Source organism: Carcharodon carcharias, chromosome 12 (assembly GCF_017639515.1).
Source record: "Carcharodon carcharias isolate sCarCar2 chromosome 12, sCarCar2.pri, whole genome shotgun sequence".
Classification (NCBI taxonomy): domain Eukaryota; kingdom Metazoa; phylum Chordata; class Chondrichthyes; order Lamniformes; family Lamnidae; genus Carcharodon; species Carcharodon carcharias.
The window spans coordinates 130,032,282-130,051,846 of record NC_054478.1 but is presented as its reverse complement, the minus strand read 5'-3'; the positions used below and the strand labels follow the sequence as shown (position 1 = coordinate 130,051,846).

The 19,565-nt window shown below is 46.3% G+C and overlaps 1 protein-coding gene across 1 annotated transcript in view; it reads right to left on the bottom strand.

Annotated features, from left to right (window-relative positions):
* LOC121284978 (sperm-associated antigen 16 protein) overlaps positions 1–19,565 on the bottom strand; it is a 1,312,939-nt gene that overhangs the window by 288,292 nt on the left and 1,005,082 nt on the right. Inside the window, exon 14 of the mRNA XM_041201017.1 lies at positions 8,030–8,095. Within this exon, the coding sequence (XP_041056951.1) occupies positions 8,030–8,095 (66 nt within the window). The remainder of the gene's footprint in view (positions 1–8,029; positions 8,096–19,565) is intronic.

Sequence of the window (19,565 nt, the reverse complement as noted above, 5' to 3'; positions counted from 1 at the left end):
AGAATCAAAAAAGATGCGCATAACATTTGAGACTCAGTCCACCACCTTCTACTTTCCCCCATCACCCACCAACTTCCCCCAATCACCCTTGACCCACACGATATAGCTATTTTCCTCCCCTCTGACACCCTTGAAGCTCCACTCATTATCCTTGCATGCATTACCATCCACCTCCACATGCATTCTCTCCCCTCTGAGCCTAAACCCTTTGCTGTCCTCGTGCCCACTATGACCCTGACCTCTCATGTTATCCGAGCCACCTGTTTTGTCTGTTTCTGTAAACATCCCCATAAAACCTTCAGCTACCCAACTGATACCCTGGACTGACAGGGAACTTAATTTGGAGGGGGAACTTAATTCTGGCGAGGTGGCTTCTTAATGAGCATGCATTACATGCTAATGCATGCAAAGGTTCCTCCCGACATTGTTCGTCAGGAAGCTCGACCTGTCTTTCGCCTGTCTTTAAAGTCCCAAGAACAGAATTCCTGAAGTTCACCCTGCAATTGGGAAACTGATTATTGGCTTCCTGCCAAATTAAGTTGCCCCACCCACCCTGTGGCAGCTTCCTGCTGATGGCAGGACCGGGAGATTCCACCCTGTGTGTCTGAATTGTTAATTTGTCTGGCCCACCACAGATTCTGACTGATCTGTATGTTGCCAGCCCTTTGTTTTCTACAAAAATGCCCTCAGTTCCTTACAGTGACTCAATCTGCACAGAGAATTGAGTCACAGGTAGCCAAAATGCTGATGAGTTAACAAAGATAAAATCATGAATTTTGCATATCAATATTTACATTCATTTATTTTATCAGCTATCATGTGCTGAAATAAAACCAATTGTATGGCTTATGCAAAATTATTTCCCTTATGGTTCCTTAGTAGAATGCTAATTATGATCAAGTGTTGCAGTCAATATAAATGGTTGTGAAAAACAGTAAAGTGAATCATAATGTTACTACAGCTGCAAAGAGAAAGAAAGACTTGAATTTTTTTTTCCGTCTTTCAAGATCTCAGACCGCCCCAAAGTGCTTTATAGTCAAATATGAAAAGAGATTAAGAAATACTAAAAGGTAAATCTGATGTGGTTTAAAGACAGCCATTGCTGAAAATATGAGACTCTGTAGTTTTGTTTTAAACCACAAAATTGTTTTCAGGCTATTACACAGAACATTGACCGTTGAGGTGTTTTAAAGTCACTGTCTGCTTAATGGATGCTAGTAACACTTTTATATTTGTGTGAAGATCATAATTTATTAAATAGAATACTACAGACAACCAATAACCAAATCAATTATGTGAAACAGCAAATATGATAAATCTTAGACATTATGAGCTGCTCATGCAAATGTTCCTGAGGGGTTGTAAGATTCCAAAAGCAATCACACTGTGAAGTATCGTTTTAAAGTCCTTACCCTATAGCTGTGAACAACAGGATACATGAAGTAATGCTTCTCCTATGAATATGAAGGGCAAGCTATTCATTGTGGAAAGCAGCTGTGTATGCTAAGTGCTTATTGAAATTAACAGTTAGTAACTCATAGTTACCAAGGAAAATAATTTTCCTTTATATCAGAATATCCTTTTCTATTCAGTGGGAGTTAACAACCGACAAGGCAACAGATAGAATTACATAGAAAGCAGAAATAGGCCATTCAGACCAAATGGCCCATGCTGGTGTTTAAGGTCTGCACAAACCATTTCCCATCCTTCTTCATCTAAACCTGTCAGCATAATCTCCTATACCTTTCTCCCTCAATCTTATATCTAGCATCCCCTTAAATACTATTTGCTTTAACTACTATATATAATAATGAACTCCACATTCTCACCGCTCTCTGGGTAAAGAAATTTCTCCTGAACTCTTTATTGGATTTACTTGCGGCTAACTTATATTTTTGGTCTCTAGTTTTGGCCTCCCCACCATTGTAAGCATCCTCTTTACGTCCACCCTGTCAAATTCCTTCATAATTTTAAGACTTCTATTCGGTTACCTCTTAGTCTTCTATTTCCTAAAGAAAAGAACTTCTGCCTCTTTAGTCCTTTAGATAGTACACTGTAGCCCCTCCCATCCAGAAATCCATTATTCAGAAACACCAATTGTTTGGAAATTTTCTGAGCAGACCCTCAATGTCATTTTAGTACAGTACCTTGTGAGTAGAAGCAGGGAAGATACGGTATTTGGATAAATAAAACAACTTTTATTACTCCTTATAACGTTTTATCACTGTTTTATGTTTCAGCTAAATATTTATATCTACAGTGTTTTCTGGTTCACGTACTTGTGATTAGGCATTTTAATGTCATTCTATAATCCTGTTCTAAAGAGTTCTAAATTGGGAGAAGGCCGATTTTAACAAGGTCAGATATGATTTGGCCAGAGTGGACTGGGAGCAGCTACTTTTAGGTAAATCTGCATCAGAGCAGTGGGATTCATTCAAGAAGGAAATAGGGAGAGTACAGGGCCAACACATTCCAGTAAAGACAAAGGGTGGGACCAACAAATCCAGGGAACCCTGGATGTCGAGGGATATACAGGATTGGATAGGGTGAAAAAGGGAGGTTTATGGCAGATACTGAGGGCTGAAAACAGTGGAAGCCCTGGAGGAGTATAGAATGTGTATGGGGGAACTTAAAAAGGAAATTAGGAGAGCAAAAAGGGGACATGAAAAATCATTGGCAAGTAAAATATAGGAAAATTCAATGATATTTTACAAATACGTTAAGAGTAAGAGAATAACCAGGGAAAGGGTAGGGTCCATTAAGGACCATAGTGGCAATTTGTGTGTGGAGTTGGAAGACGTAGGTAGGGTTCTAATTGAATACTTAGAGTCGGTATTCACAAGTGAGAGGGACGACATGGGTATGGAAATCAGGCAGAAGGACTGTGATATAATTAAAGAAATTAGCAAAGAAAGGGAGGGGCTTCTAAGCGGTCTGGCAGGCTTAAAAGTAGATAAATCTCCAGGCCCGGATGAAATGTATCCCAGGCTGTTGAGTGAGGCAAGGGAGGAGATAGCAGGGGCACTGGCAATAATTTTCAATACCCCTCTGGCCACAGGGGAGGTGCCAGAGGACTGGAGGACAGCCAATGTGATACTGTTATTCAAGAAGGGACGGAGGGATAAACCAGGGAACTACAGGCAAGTCAGTCTAACCTCAGCGGTGGGGAAACTATTGGAAGCAATTCTGAGGGACAGAATTAATCTACACTTGGAGAGGCAAGGATTAATCAAGGACAGTAAGCATGGTTTTGTTAAGGGGAGGTCACGTCTGACCAATTTGATTGAATTTTTTGACGAGGTGACCAGGTGTATAGATGAGGGCATTGCATTCGACGTAGTCTACTTGGACTTCAGCAATGCTTTTGATAAGGTCCCGCATGGGAGACTGATAAAGAAGGTAAGAGCCCATGGGATCCAAGGTAATTTGTCAAACTGGATCCAGAATTGGCTGAATGGCAGGAAGTAGAGGGTGATGGTCAAGGGCCGCTTTTGTGACTGGTTGCCTGTGTCCAGTGGGGTTTCACAGGGATCGGTGTTGGGTCCCTTACTGTTTGTGGTATATATAAACGATTTAGACTTGAACTGTTGGGTTGATCAGTAAGTTCGCGGATGACATGGAAATTAGTGGGGTGATAAGTAGTGAGGAGGCTAGCCTTAGATTACTTGAGGATATAGATGGGCTGGTGAGATGGGCTGATCAGTGGCAAATGGAATTTAATCCAGATAAGTGTGAGGTGATGCACTTGGGTAGGACAAACAAGGCACGGGATTACACGATGAATGGCAGGACCCTGGGAAAAACCGAGGGTCAAAGGGACGTTGGTGTACATGCCCACCAGTCCTTTAAGGTAATGGGACAGGTAGATAAGGTAGTTAAGAAAGGGATACTTGCCCTAATAAGCCGAGGCATAGAATATAAGAGCAGGGAGGTTATGCTGGAACTGTATAAAATATTGGTTAAGCCACAGCTAGAGTATTGTGTGCAGTTCTGGAATCCGCATTATAGGAAGGTCTTGATTGCACTAGAGAGAGTGCAGAGGAGATTTACCAGTATGTTGCCTAGGCTGGAGAGTTTTAGTTATGAAGAGAGATTGGATAGACTGGGGTTATTTTTCCTGGAGCAGAGGGGATTGACGGGGGCATGACTGAGATGTATAAAATTATGAGGGGCATTGATAGGGTGGACAGGAAGGAACTATTTTCCTTGGTGGATGGATCAATAACGAGGGGGCATAGATTTAAGGTAAGGGGCAGGAGGTTTAGAAGGGATGTGAGGAAGACCTTTTTTACCCAGAGGGTGTTGGGAATCTAGAACTCACTGCCTGAAAGGGTGGTAGAGGCAGAAACCCTCATAACATTTAAAAAGTATTTGGATGTGTACTTGCGATGCCCTGGCATACAAAGCTATGGGCCGAGTGCTGGAAAATGGAATTAGAATAGTTAGGTACTTGTTTGACAGGCGCAGACTCGATGGGCCAAAGTGCTTTTTTCTGCACTGTAAACCTCTATGACTATAACAATGACTGATCCAGAAAATTTCAAAATCCAGAAATGACTTGTTCCCAAGCAGTCCAGACTGGAGAGGTTACAGTTTATAACTTCTCAGTTCTGCTGTCATTCTTGTAAATATTTTAGCACTTTCTCCAGTGTCTCCAGATCATTTTTTAACATTAAAGCCAGAACTGTGCAAACCACTCCAAGTGTGGTCTAACCAAGATTTTATACAAGTTTAACATAACTTCTCTGTTTCTCAATTCTATCTCTATAGAAATGGACCCTCATGCTTTTATTGCTTTCTTAATGGCCCTATTAACTTGTTCTGCTTCTTTTAATGACTTATTTATCGGAACCTCTAAACCTCTTGGCTCCTCTTCCTCAATTAGTCTCTTAGAGCCAGATTTTCACAGTGTCAGAAAGACTCTGGAGACCTTTAAAAATAGTGGATGGTGCTCAGGTGCAGAAGTGCCACCCCATTTGTGACAGTGTGGGAGTCATGAAGACTCTTGAAGGGCAGATAAGGTCCGATTAAGAGTCCTGATCTGAAGTATTTTAAGAACCCTACTTGAAAAAAACAGCCTTAAACTATTGGTGAGAGTTGGTAAAAATAAGTCTGCTAGACTGCTTTGATTGACCATCTGGTGTAGGTTAGAAAAAACATTACCATCTGTTGGCACGGTTTCAATAAAATTCATTGTTGACATTTCCAAAAGGCTATTATTGTCATTATGAATGCTTGGCTGAGTTTCAAATGTTACAATTATCTCAGCAAAGGGTTCTGAGTTCATTGATCTGACCTACAACATAAATTCTGGGCAGAATCATCCTCTCCCATTGGTGGCGGGCATCATGGAAGGCCTCAGTGGACAATATGGCGGGAAGGCCAAAAATTAGTTTCATGCTGTCGTGAAACATGTTTGCAAACATCCATTCTCCCAGTCAATGGCAGGTCACATTTCCCACTGTCGGATGTCAGGAACTTCATTGGGGAGGCAGTGGTTTAGTGGTATTGATACTGGACTGGTAGTTCAGAAAACCAGGGGTAATGCTCTGGGGACCCGGGTTCAAATCTCACCATGGCAGATGGTGGAATTTACATCCAATAGAAATCTGGAATTAAAAGTCTAATGATTGCCATGAAACCATTGCCAATTGTCATAAAAACCCATCTGGTTCACTAATGTCCGTTATGGAAGGAAGCCTGCCGTCCTTCCCTGGTCTGGTCTCCATGTGACTCCAGACCCACAACAATGTGGTTCACTCTTAAATGCCCTCTGAACAAGGGCAATTGGGATGGATAATGAATGCTGGCCGAGTGAGCAAAGCCCATATCCCATGATTGAATTAAAAAAAGAATCTGCATATCATTATAAGCCCAGGTTGCCAGAATCAGGCCCCCACATTAAATCTACCTCTCACGTTTGGCAGGAAAATACCTTGGCGCAGAAAACGTCTTGCAAGTGTGAATGGGAGTTTTTTCACTGTCAAGTGTAAGTGAGCGAGTGCTGTATTAGATTGCTTAAAGTTTAATTTTTTCTCATGCACACAGACCTGAGGTCTGCCCTGGTGGATACTAGTGAGTGGGTGAGGTGGCATGGGGTTATGAGGGGGCATGGGGAGTTGGTGGAGGACATGAGTTGACATGGACAGCCCATGGCGAGTGGCATGGGAATGTGACAGATGTTGTAATATTCCTTTAAGTGATTGCAGAATGTCATCGCTTTAAGGGAAGTGCATCATCTGATTCAGTCTCTGTTTCACTTTGGCCTGGAGCAGAGCACAAACACACAGCTTTGCAGCTCTGATGTCTTCAAGATTCCTGTCCATGTGTATATGTTCACATGTGCCTATGATTAATAAATTAACCCACAACATGTGAATCCAATCCCTCATGAGTGATTGATGCTTTTATATCATTATAACATGCGACAATGGAGGCGATGTGGTGTGAGTGGTGAGGGTTATAGGGCCTAATAACTTCTGAAAGATCTAGGATAAAGTCCCGGTTTTCTAATCAGCCTGCCTTGGCACTTGCCCGCCCCTGTGGCCGCTTATGATCTGCTTCCAGGGGCCGACTCTATTGCCCTCTCTCGCCTCTCCAAAGTGAAAATTTGGTCTAACAGGGCAATTTAAACAGAGGCAATTCTGACGAGTTGGGAAATTTTCCAGCTTGAGCTACCTGCCTGGGTAGTGAAAATCCAGCCCTTATTTTCCAAAGGGTATGTGGCCTCCCTATTCATCCCACCAAAATGCACCAACTCATATGTATCTTATGCTGAAATTCATTTGTCAATTACACATCCATCCTGCAAGATTACTAACATCTTCTTGCATATTGTTCCAGTCCTCCTTATTGTAATAAAAGCCCCAATTTTTAGTCGAGATTACACTTCCAGTTCCGAGCCCATATCTTTAATGTAAATGGTGAACAGCAGTGGTCCCAGCATTAATCCTTGTGAAACACCACTCCCCATCTTTTGCCAGTCTGAGGGCAGAAACTTCTGCCCTTGTTAATTGCATGTTTGGAGGTGGGACGGCATTTAACTGGGTGGGAGGGTGGTGGGTGACCACGCCACCCCCCAATTAAGTATAAGGTGAGAAAGCCTGTGATCGGCCATCTTGTCCTGCTGACAATTGAGGACATTAAATGGACAATTAATGACCATTTAAGGGCCTCATCCTGCTGCCGCTAGTATTAATCCAGCTGCACGTGGGTCTGTTGCCATGCGGGAAACACAACAAATACCGGGTTGCTTGTCATCTTCCTGGTGGAGGGCGGGGTGACGGGGCTCAGGGAGTCCCTGCTTGAAAGGCACTCAGTGCCTGATCGAGGTACCCAGCATCGGGAAACAGGAGGCCACTGAGAGTCATTCCCTGCTCTTGCTGCCTACAAACCCTGAGCCTGCAACCCCCACCCCGTGAAATCCCTCCCATCATTACCTGGCCTGTGTTGCCACACGATCTTGGCCCTCTGGTTGCTATTGTTCTGGCTGGAGCCACTACTTCCCTGGTGACGCTGCTGAGCAGAAGAGCTGCTGACGTCTATTGGCTGGCAGCTCTTGGTAGATGGGAACTCTGTCCCAGGGTCCTGATCCTAGGGAAAGGCCTGCCGGAGGCCTCTCAACTGCTTGGTTGGCTCGTGGTTTGACAGGCCTTCCCCAAAGGAGGCAACATGGGTCTCTTGCTGGCTGTCCAGCCGGTAGGCAAGACTCCCATCGCCTCCAGACATGATTCTGACTTGAGTAACTATATCCTTTATTTTACTCTCTGTTTTTTGTTTTGCAGCTGACTTGTTTTTCAACTTGTTGCCCCTAATGTTAGTCATGAGTCTACTGTGCGTTATCATAACAAAGGCTTTTTGAAAATCCAATATATTATGTTTACTGCATTACCCTTCTACTCTTTCTGTTATTTCTTCAAAGAACTTAGTAAGGTTGGTCAAACATAACTTTCACTTTTGAAATGTGTGTCGACTAATTTGATTATAATTTAGGTTACTATATAAATAGGCATATGCAGGAAGAACTCACCTTCAGGTTAAAGGTAGCATCATTGCAGGAATGTAGGTGACCAAAGAAAGTTTGAGCACACAGTCCCTGCAGAAGAGAAAAGAAAATACTGTATGAAGTGCTTACTCAACTTTTCAATTATTAATTCGTGGCTGGGTTGCAGAAGTTAAAATAAATCTATAATTATACTTAAAGTGTGCTGCAGGACACATGACAGAAAGAACTTTGCTTACTATTATGTAGTTAGATTTCAGCATCTTTTAATTCATACCTTCGTAGGGTCACATCTTTCAGAGGCTGTGTTGCTTGCTTGCACAAAAGAGTGTAATTTGCTGTCTTGTCTGCAATCGTTTCCAAATGATAAATCTCAAAGGAACCCCTGAATGCAGCATTAGATGCTAAACCTGGTCAGTATCTTTGGAGAGGCATTAATGAAAGTACCTGCGTCAAACTTAACTGAGTTTATGGTCTGACAATGAAATAAAAATTTTATGAATAGTGAACTTGAAAAGCTCTCAGTATGTTCTAGAGATGAAACAGAATTCTTCAAAGACCGGCAGAGCATTAAAATATCACCTAATTAAATACAATACCAACATTCGACTTTAGCAACCCAAGGGGTGATTTTAACCTTGGTGGTTACAATCCCCTGAGAGGCTTAAGTCGAATTTCATAGAGTTTACAGCACAGAAACAGGCCATTTGACCAAAATATCCATGCTGAGGTTTATGCTCCACATGAGCCGGCTCCCAATTTACCTAACTCTCCATTCTTCCTAATTTCAACATCTGCTTACATGACAAAACTGCACATAGAAAGGTCAGAACAGTTCAGCATGAGAGAAGGATATCCAAACCTAAGATTGCCCATTCCCCTATGAGTACAGGACCCTCCAAATTCACGGACTGAGGAAACAGAGGGAACAGCAGAGAATGGCATCAGCAATCTCACCTAAACTCATAGATATTATCATCTTTTACTTATTGTTCATTCTCTCCCTCATCACACACTCACTCATTCAGTGCCTGAAATAGAAACATACACTACCAGAACAGAGTAAAATGAAATTATTTTGTCAAGTGAGAAGTATTTAAAGAGGTATTTTCCTGCCTCTCAGCTGGGGTAGACTACTCTCAATCCTTCTCCAGTCTGTCCCTCTGTATTGTCAGCTGTGACTACACTTTTTACACTAAGGCCAGGATTTTTTGGCTCCATTAGCACTGGGTGTCGGTAGGGAGAAAGGGAACAATATGGCGAGAAGGACAAAAATCGGTTTCTTGCCATCGTGAAACCAGTTTGCGATTGTCTGTGCCACTCGTCAATGACGTGCCGCGTTTCCCACTGCCGCATGTCAGGAATTTAATTTCAATACTTTAGCTTCTCATTATAAGTCCTGCTCACCAGAATCATCCTCCCACGTTGGCTCATCCCATGTTTCACAACTGTACATAAGCGATATGCAGTTGTTGAAGGGTATTCTAGGGTGTCTGGGGTCACTAGTTGATCTGTGCAAGAGGCCTCAAGATGATGAGGGCTGAGGAGGCAGTCTCCAGGGGAGATGAGGCCAGATGGAGATGTGAGGGTGTGTGTGAGAGAATGAGCGTTGATGTCCCTTGAGCTGGCAGTGAGTGAGATGCCAGTGAATGTGTGATGGCCTTGTGAGTGTGTGAGTTTAGAGTGATAAGATGGTTAACTTACCCTGGCGGCACAGATGAGATCATTCATCTGTTTTCTGCATTGGATGGCCGACCTCTTGTGTGCAGTATTGGCATTGACCACCTCTGCCACCATCTCCCAAGCCAGAGTGGTGAGACTGATGGGCCTCCTGCGGCCAGAGCCAGGGTAGAGGACATCGCAACGAGCTTCCGTGGCATCCAGAATACATCTCAGGGATGTGTCACTGAATTGGGGGCTGCAATCTTCTTGGCTTTTGGGACCATGTCTTCACTGGAACAGTCCTGGGCTGCAAGCATTGTGAAGTGTGTGCATTGCGGCAATTTAAATATGGTTCTCTGCATGAGGAAGTGGCAGGGTAATGGCGTGCTGGGCAAATCAGAGGCCACCTGCCAGCGAGATGGCTGTATTCTGTGGCTGCATAATTAATAAGCCAGAAAAGGGACAATGCAGCCCGAAAACCTGCCATTGTGGCCGATGGGTAAAACAACTTTTTCCCGCCCACTACCGCACTTTGTGCAAACCTGGGACGATTCTGCCCTAAGAAATTTATTAGCTCTAATTCACTTTGGGACATCCTGAGGTCATGGGAAGTGCCATATAAATGCAAGTCTTTCTTTACTTTTCACTCTTCTTGCAGAACAAGCTCAATTACTGCAGGATGGAGGTCTTAAGAAGCAGGGGAGGACCCCCAGCAATGCAGGAACTGACAGCAGTGGAGGAGACAGTCACTGATATCAGCACCTGAGGTCCACCAGGAAGATGCTAAGAAAGCAGCTGTAAAGAGACACTTAAGCTACTGTGCCTGTTTCCATTAGGAAATAGAGATAGCTTAAGCAAGTTGAATTTGTATTTGTGGGTTAAAAAGGTGAAACCTGGGATCTAGTTTCATTTTAGAGTGGAGACAGCAGGTCTATGGCTTTGTTTGTGTGCCTCCATTCTAATGAGATTTTACAACTCTTGAAGGCAAGTTAAAACAAACACAAGGTAGAAAAAACTGCGCTGTTGCCTCGCAGCTCAGGTCCAGAGAAAGGGAGCCACAGGGACAGAGAAAAGCAGAAAGGCATTTTTAGTTCAGTTGAAGCCAGGATTCCAGGGAGGCTGGACAGGAGAGGGAACTGCAAGGGGCAGGTTCAAAAACCAAAGAAGAAGATCCCCAAAAACGAAGGAGTGGAACAGCAAAGGTCCCAAGAGGAAAGTTAGTCAAAGGACAAGGACAGGACTCTGGAAAAAGTCCTGTTTAGTGAAGTCAAAGGGGAGGAGCACAGAAAGGCTGTAAGCTTAAAGGGAGAAGCTACAGGATGCAGATTTAAAGCAATATAGACTTGTGAAAAGCCAGAAGAACCAAGGGGACAGCCGAAGGTCTGTAACTCTTTACTATGGGCATGTGAAGCAGTGGTCTTCTGTTGGCATGGCTGAGTGTTTAAGGGAGAGTGTATGGAAGGCAAAGCTTGAATGCACGTAGCAATTCAGGGGAGAGGAACATCAGAAGGAGAGTTCAAAATCCTGGAGAAGGACTCTTGTGGAAGGTCTCTGAGAGAAAGCATCGATTTGGGAGAAGATTCCAAAGCGAGTTCTTTGAGAGTGGAAATTGGAAACCCTTTTGTGAAAGACGGAGTTCAGTGAGACCAGTTGGCTCACGGTGTGACAAGCGTCTAGGGGGAGTTGACGAGGGATCTATAGCATCTGTTTAGTGTGGCATCTGTCACTTGGCTTCAGAGTGTGATGTACCTGACCACAGGTCACTTATTGGTTTATGTGGACTGTGTACTTACTGTCAACATTAGATTATAAGATAGCTTTTATAATTTGCATTGTCCTTACGAATCGGCATACATCTGTGAAGGTATAATTGTGGATGAAGGAATATTGTGATATAGTTAGTCTTTTCTTGTTTAATAAATGTTTTATTCTTTTGTTAAAAGTTCATCAGCTGACTCCTGTGTCTCTGTTCAGTAGCCGCTCTCTACATTTCTAAACAAAAAGTAAAAGTTAGGATCTATCAAGGAGGGGTCCACCCTGGGATCTGACTTGTACAGTAGTAACATCTGCTGGGATCATTACAATTGAAGTGGAGAGAGCTGAGGAATTTAATAGATTTTTTAAAAATTATGGAATTTTTTTTTAGAATGAATAGGGATATCAAAGCAAGAGAGAACAGTCAGTTCAGATTCACCAGAATGCTCTCTGTTAAGCAAAGAAGGTTAAGACAAGATCTAATTGAGGTGTTCAACATTATGAGGGGGTTTGACAAAGGAAATCAGAAGAAAATGTTTCTAGTGACCGGAAAATCAGTAACCAGATGCAAGATAATTGGCAAAGGAACCAGAGGGGAGATGAAGAGAATTTATTCTACTCAATGAGTTTGTATGATCTGGAGCACACCACCTGAAAGGGTGGAGGAAACAGGTTTAACAGTAACTTTCAAAGAAAGCTAGATAAATACTTAGAAGGGAGAAGTTTACAGGGTTGCAGGGAAAGAGCAGGGGAACGGAACAAACTAGACCGCTGTTCCAGTGCAAGATTTTACCAGGTTGTGGGTGGCGGAAACATAGGAGGGGAGAGTCAGTAAAATAGCAGGCAGCCGTCTCAGAATAGTTCCCTGATACTGTCCTGCCACTGGCTAAGTTTCCCAGGAGTGGGCAGAGAGGCATATTGGCTGCCTGCTCCACAGAACGGGGCAGCTGGTTTGCAGAATTAAGGAATAAAAACAGAAAATGCTGGAAAAACTCAGCAGGTCTGGCAGCATCTGTGGAGAGAGAAACAGAGTTAATGGACAGAATTTTGCCCTCATCAGGTGGGCTGGGTGGGGGTGAGCAGGAGCAGTTGGGAAGCCGACCACCACCCGTGATTGGGCCACAACCGCGATATCATGCTGGCGGGCCAACTAAGGCCCGTCCAGCGTGAACGCCGGCTACAGAATGTTTGAGAAGAGGCTGGGGCTTGTCAGCCACCAGGGAGGGACTGCAATGACATGGCTGTAAATGAAGACGTAGACGCCAAGCAGGAGGTGAGGTTGGCTGGGCACTCGGACCCCTGTTTTTCCGATGGGTGCCTCGCCACCTTCCTGGGAGGAGGAGGCCACTGCACCTCACAAGGAGGGCATGGGAGGAGGTGGCACCCTGGGTGAGCAGCCATGGCATGGTGTGGTACACCTGGGTATAGTGCCAAAAGAGGTTTAATGACCTTTTGCCTTCAGGAAGGGTGAGCACTGTGTTGGCATGGGTCAGGGTGCTGAAGTGTTTTGGCTGGCCATTCCCTTGTGGAGCTCAGGGGTGTTAGAGTCTGAGTGCCAATTGCCAATGATTTCAGAGGGGGTGAGCCCTGGCTGCTTTGACTGAGTGCCTTAGGGTTCAAAGGCCATGACTTGGATGTGCCCTGCCAGGCACTCCTCAGCTGGGGTTGGCCAGGCTGCAATGGCGCTGAAGGTAGAGAGTGGACTAATCAATGCTCCTCTGTCCTTTCAGGAGAAGACATTGCATAACAATATTGAGAGATCACAGACTGGCAGAGGACCCCCACACCTCCTTATTGTCTCCAGATACGAGCAGGAGCTCAAGAGGCACCAAGCATCTTGGTCAGCCGGTTGTGGAGAGGCCTGGGTGTCAGACGAAGGTAAGAGTGCAGTGCGCTGAGGAGAGTTTCGGATGATGCAAACAATCTTTTGTAGTCTCATCATTGATGTGAGCCTCCAGACTGGATTCCTCATTGATCACTGAAAGATGATGTCACCATGATGCAGATCTCCACTGTCTCAGCAGGGTTCCTGGCATGCACAGTGACAATGTGATGACTTAAACTAATGACATGTCCTTCTTCTCCCTTAGATCTGCCTCCAACCAGCCAATCTCAGGACCTCCAGGAGCTAACCCTGATACCAGAGGGCCACCATTCTCCAGAAGCACCTGTGTCACACCCACTCTCTGAACCAGGCACCAGCGCAGATCCCAGCATCTTGGTGGGCATTAGTTCAGTGGCTAGAATCTCATTGCATATTGGTGAGGGCACTTCACACTTGCTTGAGGTGCAGGCGGAGACACAGAGTGCCAGAGGACTGCTGGAGACCAGGATGATGCTCAGTCAAAGGCTGATGATGCGCCTCTGGAGTCATCCATTAGGCAGCAGATGCTGGTTGTCCAGTGGGTGTACAGGAGGATCCGGCAGAGATCCATGAGGATATATATGCCATGATCTCTGTAGTGGAGGAGTCCCTGCAGAGCATCAGCACTGCGTGGACCCTCATGGCCAAGTGCAATGCCTCCTCCATGGAGAGAGTGGTGACTCTCATGGAGAGGCTGCTCCAGGGACAGAATCAGGGGTTCCTGGGGTTGCGCTTGAGCCTGCAAGCCCTCACACAGGTACTGACCCCAGGAGGTCAGTGTCCATGTGTGAGATGAATGAGGCAACCAGAATCCCAGCTAGATGCCATCCATCAATGGTGGGCAGAGAGATCAACAGTGACCTCACATTGGCGCATGAGCTGCTTGTCCCTGCGGGCTTCTCTCAGGGCGCTCTGGATGATGGCAGCAGCTCCTCCACCCCTCTGCCAGTGACCATTGCAGAGGCTGCAGCGACTGGAGAGGTGCCAGCCGTGGCACTGTCCGCTCCCTCCCAGGCTGGGCCATCACAGGCTGGACGATGACTGAAAGGTCATCAAGGCCAATAAGACAGCAGAGTGAGCATGCTGTCTACAATGCTGTTGCCAGTGAGGGGGTGGGGTACCTGGTGGTAGCACCCATAAACGTTTAAAGCACCTTAAACAGCGCAAGAGGGACTGGTCACGGGTGATCTCTTGTTCTCCCATCTTATTTTCCTTTTTTTAATGATTTGACCATCAACACCTGATATTGTTCTGTTCGTAATCTGTGAGTGTCAACATTACATGCTTTGTTTCTTTTGTAGGTGCGGGGTACGCCAGTATGTAATGCTGACCGTGGGTGGCTCAAAACATTTTTGCACAGGCACTGAGTGAATCTTGGGGACAACGGAAAGCGTTGTTTCTGAGATTCTGGATGGAGGCAGCAGCCCTGGCATGACATGAGAGTGGTGGGAGCAGTTACCGAGATCTGGCTTCACGCCCTCAGCGTTCTCTTCACCGGGCTCCTCTTCTGACTCATTACTGGCTTCATCATCTGTGGCCTGTGGAGCTGCATCAAGATCCTCTTCCTCCAGTGAGTCCTCCCCTGCTACTGCTAAGTTGTGGAGAGTGCAACATGCAACCACTATCAGTGCCCCCACTCTGGGGGGTATTGTAGTGCTCCCCCTGAACGGTCCAGGCACTGGAAGCGCATCTTGAGAAGACCTATGGTCCTCTCCACAACTGCCCTTGTGGATGCATGGGTCTTGTACCGCTGCTCTGCCTCTGTTCTTGGGTGGCAGAGAGGAGTCATGAGTCACCTTTTCAAGGGATAGCCCTTGTCACCCAGCAGCCATCCATCCAGCTGGGATGGAGCACTGAAGAGCCTCTGCATCTGCAAGTGTCTCAGGATATACGCATCATGGGAGTTGCCAGGATACCTTACACAGATTTGCATAATCTGCATCCTGTGGTCTCACACTATCTGCGCATTCATGGAGTGGAATCTCTTCCTGTTAACTAAGGCATCTGGCTGACCTCCTGGCATCTTGATGGCCACATGTGTACAGTCGATGGCAATATCCACTTTTACAGAGATTCTGTCAACTGCTTGATGCAACTGTGTTCAGCTGATTGAAAAATTCCACAAAGATTCCTCACTGAGCCCTGGAAAGAGCCAGAGGCACAGAAGTTAAGGGCCACTGTGACCTTCAGAGCCACTGGCATGGAATGTCCACCCACACAGTCAAGTTGATCTCAGGCCCGATCATCTGAAAAATGGAGAGCACTGTTTTGCTTGAGAGGCACAGTCTCCTTCAGCATTGCATCTTGGATATATTGAGGTAGCTGCATTGCCTATAAACCCTGGCAGCAGGATAGTCGCGTCTTCTGTGGCCCCTTCTGCCTTGGACTACCTGCTAGCCCTGCGCCCCTTGTGCCTGCGCCTCTCCTCCCACAGGTCCCTCCCCTGGAAGCTGCATTAGGACACCTGGCCTCCTCTCCCTTCTGCCTCTCTCTTCCACCTCAGAGGAGGTGCCTCCAGTGGAGACCACAATCCCCTTTACCAGGGTAAGGGAAGGCTATCTGATAGCTGGAAGGGTGCACATGGTCCGAACGCTCAGGGAGCTTTGAAAAAAGCAATGAGTCCTGAAATGACGCGTGGAAATGCTAAGAATGAAGCCCCGAACAGAGGTGAAGCTGCCAAGAAACGAGAAGCAACCAACAGCAAACTATCTCCAAAACTCCTCACTGGCAATGCTGTTGATCCTTTTTATTGTGGATGAGCTTTTGCAAATTGTGGGCTGCCCGTCTGCCCGTTTTGCCCGTGCAACGAGTGAAAAATCGCATGGGCAAAGTTAAATCGTTATCAATTGATTGTCAAGGGCCTTAACAGGCCTCTTAATTAATGGCCGGCATGGCTCCAACTCCCACGCATGCCTGCCAACCGAAATCTCAGGCAGGTGCGCTATGATGATCGGGACACTCACCCAACATCATCGCATGTCATTTTACGTTTATTCAGGTCAGACACACGCCCGCCCAACAAGCAGAAAATTCTGCCTAATGTTTCGAGTCCATATGACTCTTCTTCAGAACTCTGAAGAGGGGTCATACGGACTCGAAACATTAACTCTGTTTCTTGCTCCACAGATGCTGCCAGACCTGCTGAGTTTTTCCAGCATTTTCTGCTTTTAGTTCAGATTTCCAGCATCTGCAGTATTTTGCTTGCATAATTAAGGCCCCAATATTAGCCATTTTATAGGTCTGGCAGTATTTTGCCAGCAGTGGGGTGATCCCCATGTGTGGGGAGGCTGCCAGCTTCACAACTTCATGGAGGCGATATCTCTGTGGCAGCCTGGAATCTCCATGGCCCAAAGAATGGGCCGTAGGTATGGATAGGGAAGGCACCCACCTACTGCCCCAATGGGCCATCTGGAGGGATTATCCAAAACAAAAACAGAATTACCTGGAAAAACTCAGCAGGTCTGGCAGCATCGGCGGAGAAGAAAAGAGTTGACGTTTCGAGTCCTCATGACCCTTCGACAGAACTTGCGTTCGAGTCCAAGAAAGAGTTGAAATATAAACTGGTTTAAGGTGTGTGTGTGGGGGGCGGAGAGATAGAGAGACAAAGAGGTGGAGGGGGGGGCGGGGGTGTGGTTGTAGGGACAAACAAGCAGTGATAGAAGCAGATCATCAAAAGATGTCAACAACAATAGTACAATAGAACACATAGGTGTTAAAATTAAAGTTGGTGATATTATCTAAACGAATGTGCTAATTAAGAATGGATGGTAGGGCACTCACGGTATAGCTCTAGTGGGGTTTTTTTTTATTTATATAACGGAAATAGGTGGGAAAAGGAAAATCTTTATAATTTATTGGAAAAAAAAGGGAAGGGGGAAACAGAAAGGGGGTGGGGATGGGGGAGGGAGCTTACGACCTAAAGTTGTTGAATTCAATATTCAGTCCGGAAGGCTGTAAAGTCCCTAGTCGGAAGATGAGGTGTTGTTCCTCCAGTTTGCGTTGGGCTTCACTGGAACAATGCAGCAAGCCAAGGACAGACATGTGGGCAAGAGAGCAGGGTGGAGTGTTGAAATGGCAAGCGACAGGGAGGTTTGGGTCATTCTTGCGGACAGACCGCAGGTGTTCTGCAAAGCGGTCGCCCAGTTTACGTTTGGTCTCTCCAATGTAGAGGAGACACATTGGGAGCAACGAATGCAGTAGACTAAGTTGGGGGAAATGCAAGTGAAATGCTGCTTCACTTGAAAGGAGTGTTTGGGTCCTTGGACGGTGAGGAGAGAGGAAGTGAAGGGGCAGGTGTTGCATCTTTTGCGTGGGCATGGGGTGGTGCCATAGGAGGGGGTTGAGGAGTAGGGTTGATGGAGGAGTGGACCAGGGTGTCACGGAGGGAGCGATCCCTACGGAATGCCGATAAGGGGGGTGAAGGGAAGATGTGTTTGGTGGTGGCATCATGCTGGAGTTGGCGGAAATGGCGGAGGATGATCCTTTGAATGCGGAGGCTGGTGGGGTGATAAGTGAGGACAAGGGGGACCCTATCATGTTTCTGGGAGGGAGGAGAAGGCGTGAGGGCGGATGCGCGGGAGATGGGCCGGACACGGTTGAGGGCCCTGTCAACGACCGTGGGTGGAAAACCTCGGTTAAGGAAGAAGGAGGACATGTCGGAGGAACTGTTTTTGAATGTAGCATCATCGGAACAGATGCGACGGAGGCGAAGGAACTGAGAGAATGGGATGGAGTCCTTACAGGAAGCGGGGTGTGAGGAGCTGTAGTCGAGATAGCTGTGGGAGTCGGTGGGTTTGTAATGGATATTGGTGGACAGTCTATCACCAGAGATTGAGACAGAGAGGTCAAGGAAGGGAAGGGAAGTGTCAGAGATGGACCACGTGAAAATGATGGAGGGGTGGAGATTGGAAGCAAAATTAATAAATTTTTCCAAGTCCTGACGAGAGCATGAAGCGGCACCGAAGTAATCATCGATGTACCGGAGAAAGAGTTGTGGAAGGGGGCCGGGGTAGGACTGTAACAAGGAATGTTCCACATACCCCATAAAGAGACAGGCATAGCTGGGGCCCATGCAGGTACCCATAGCCACACCTTTTATTTGGAGGAAGTGAGAGGAGTTGAAGGAGAAGTTGTTCAGTGTGAGAACAAGTTCAGCCAGACGGAGGAGAGTAGTGGTGGATGGGCATTGTTCGGGCCTCTGTTCGAGGAAGAAGCTAAGGGCCCTCAGACCATCCTGGTGGGGGATGGAGGTGTAGAGGGATTGGACGTCCATGGTGAAGAGGAAGCGGTTGGGGCCAGGGAACTGGAAATTGTTGATGTGACGTAAGGTGTCAGAGGAATCACGGATGTAGGTGGGAAGGGACTGGACAAGGGGAGAGAGAAGGGAGTCAAGATAACGAGAAATGAGTTCTGTGGGGCAGGAACAAGCTGAGACGATCGGTCTACCGGGGCAGTTCTGTTTGTGGATTTTGGGTAGGAGATAGAAGCGGGCCGTCCGAGGTTGGGAGACTATCAGGTTGGAAGCTGTGGGAGGGAGATCCCCAGAGGTGATGAGGTCAGTGACAGTCCTGGAAACAATGGCTTGATGTTCAGTGGTGGGGTCATGGTCCAGGGAGAGGTAGGAGGAAGTGTCTGCGAGTTGACGCTCAGCCTCCGCGAGGTAGAGAAGAACTCTTTTCTTCTCCGCCGATGCTGCCAGACCTGCTGAGTTTTTCCAGGTAATTCTGTTTTTGTTTTGGATTTCCAGCATCTGCAGTTTTTTTGTTTTTATCTCTGTGTTTAATTGACTGCCACTGCTCTTCAAGAAATGCCTACCTCCTTGAAGAAGTTCTGTTCCTCTCTGCGACAAGATTTCCGTATTTCTCTGTTGTCTTGCTCACCTTCCTTGCTTTCCATTTCCCTCCTAGTGTTTGACAAGGTGTTTACTAAAACCCGCTTTCACAGCCATATCTCCTTTCTCAGTGACTGTCTCCGTCTCCGACTTACCCCACGTGGATTTCAACTGAAATTCCACTCCTCATGTTTCGAACCCACCCAGGATTACAGGTATCTCCGGGACATAAAACGTTTCTCGGACTGCTGTTCCCGTCACATTCTGAAATCCACACTCAGTGCCATGCGCCGCCATATGAACACACTCGACCTCTCCCTCCAGCAGCACCGCCGTACCCTTTTTCAAAGCTGCGCGTGCCCCCAGTTTCATTTTATCCTTCGGCTCATCCGACGCCTCAACAAGAAACTTTTTCTCTTTCTCTCAAGTGCTAAGGAACGCAAGCTGCAACA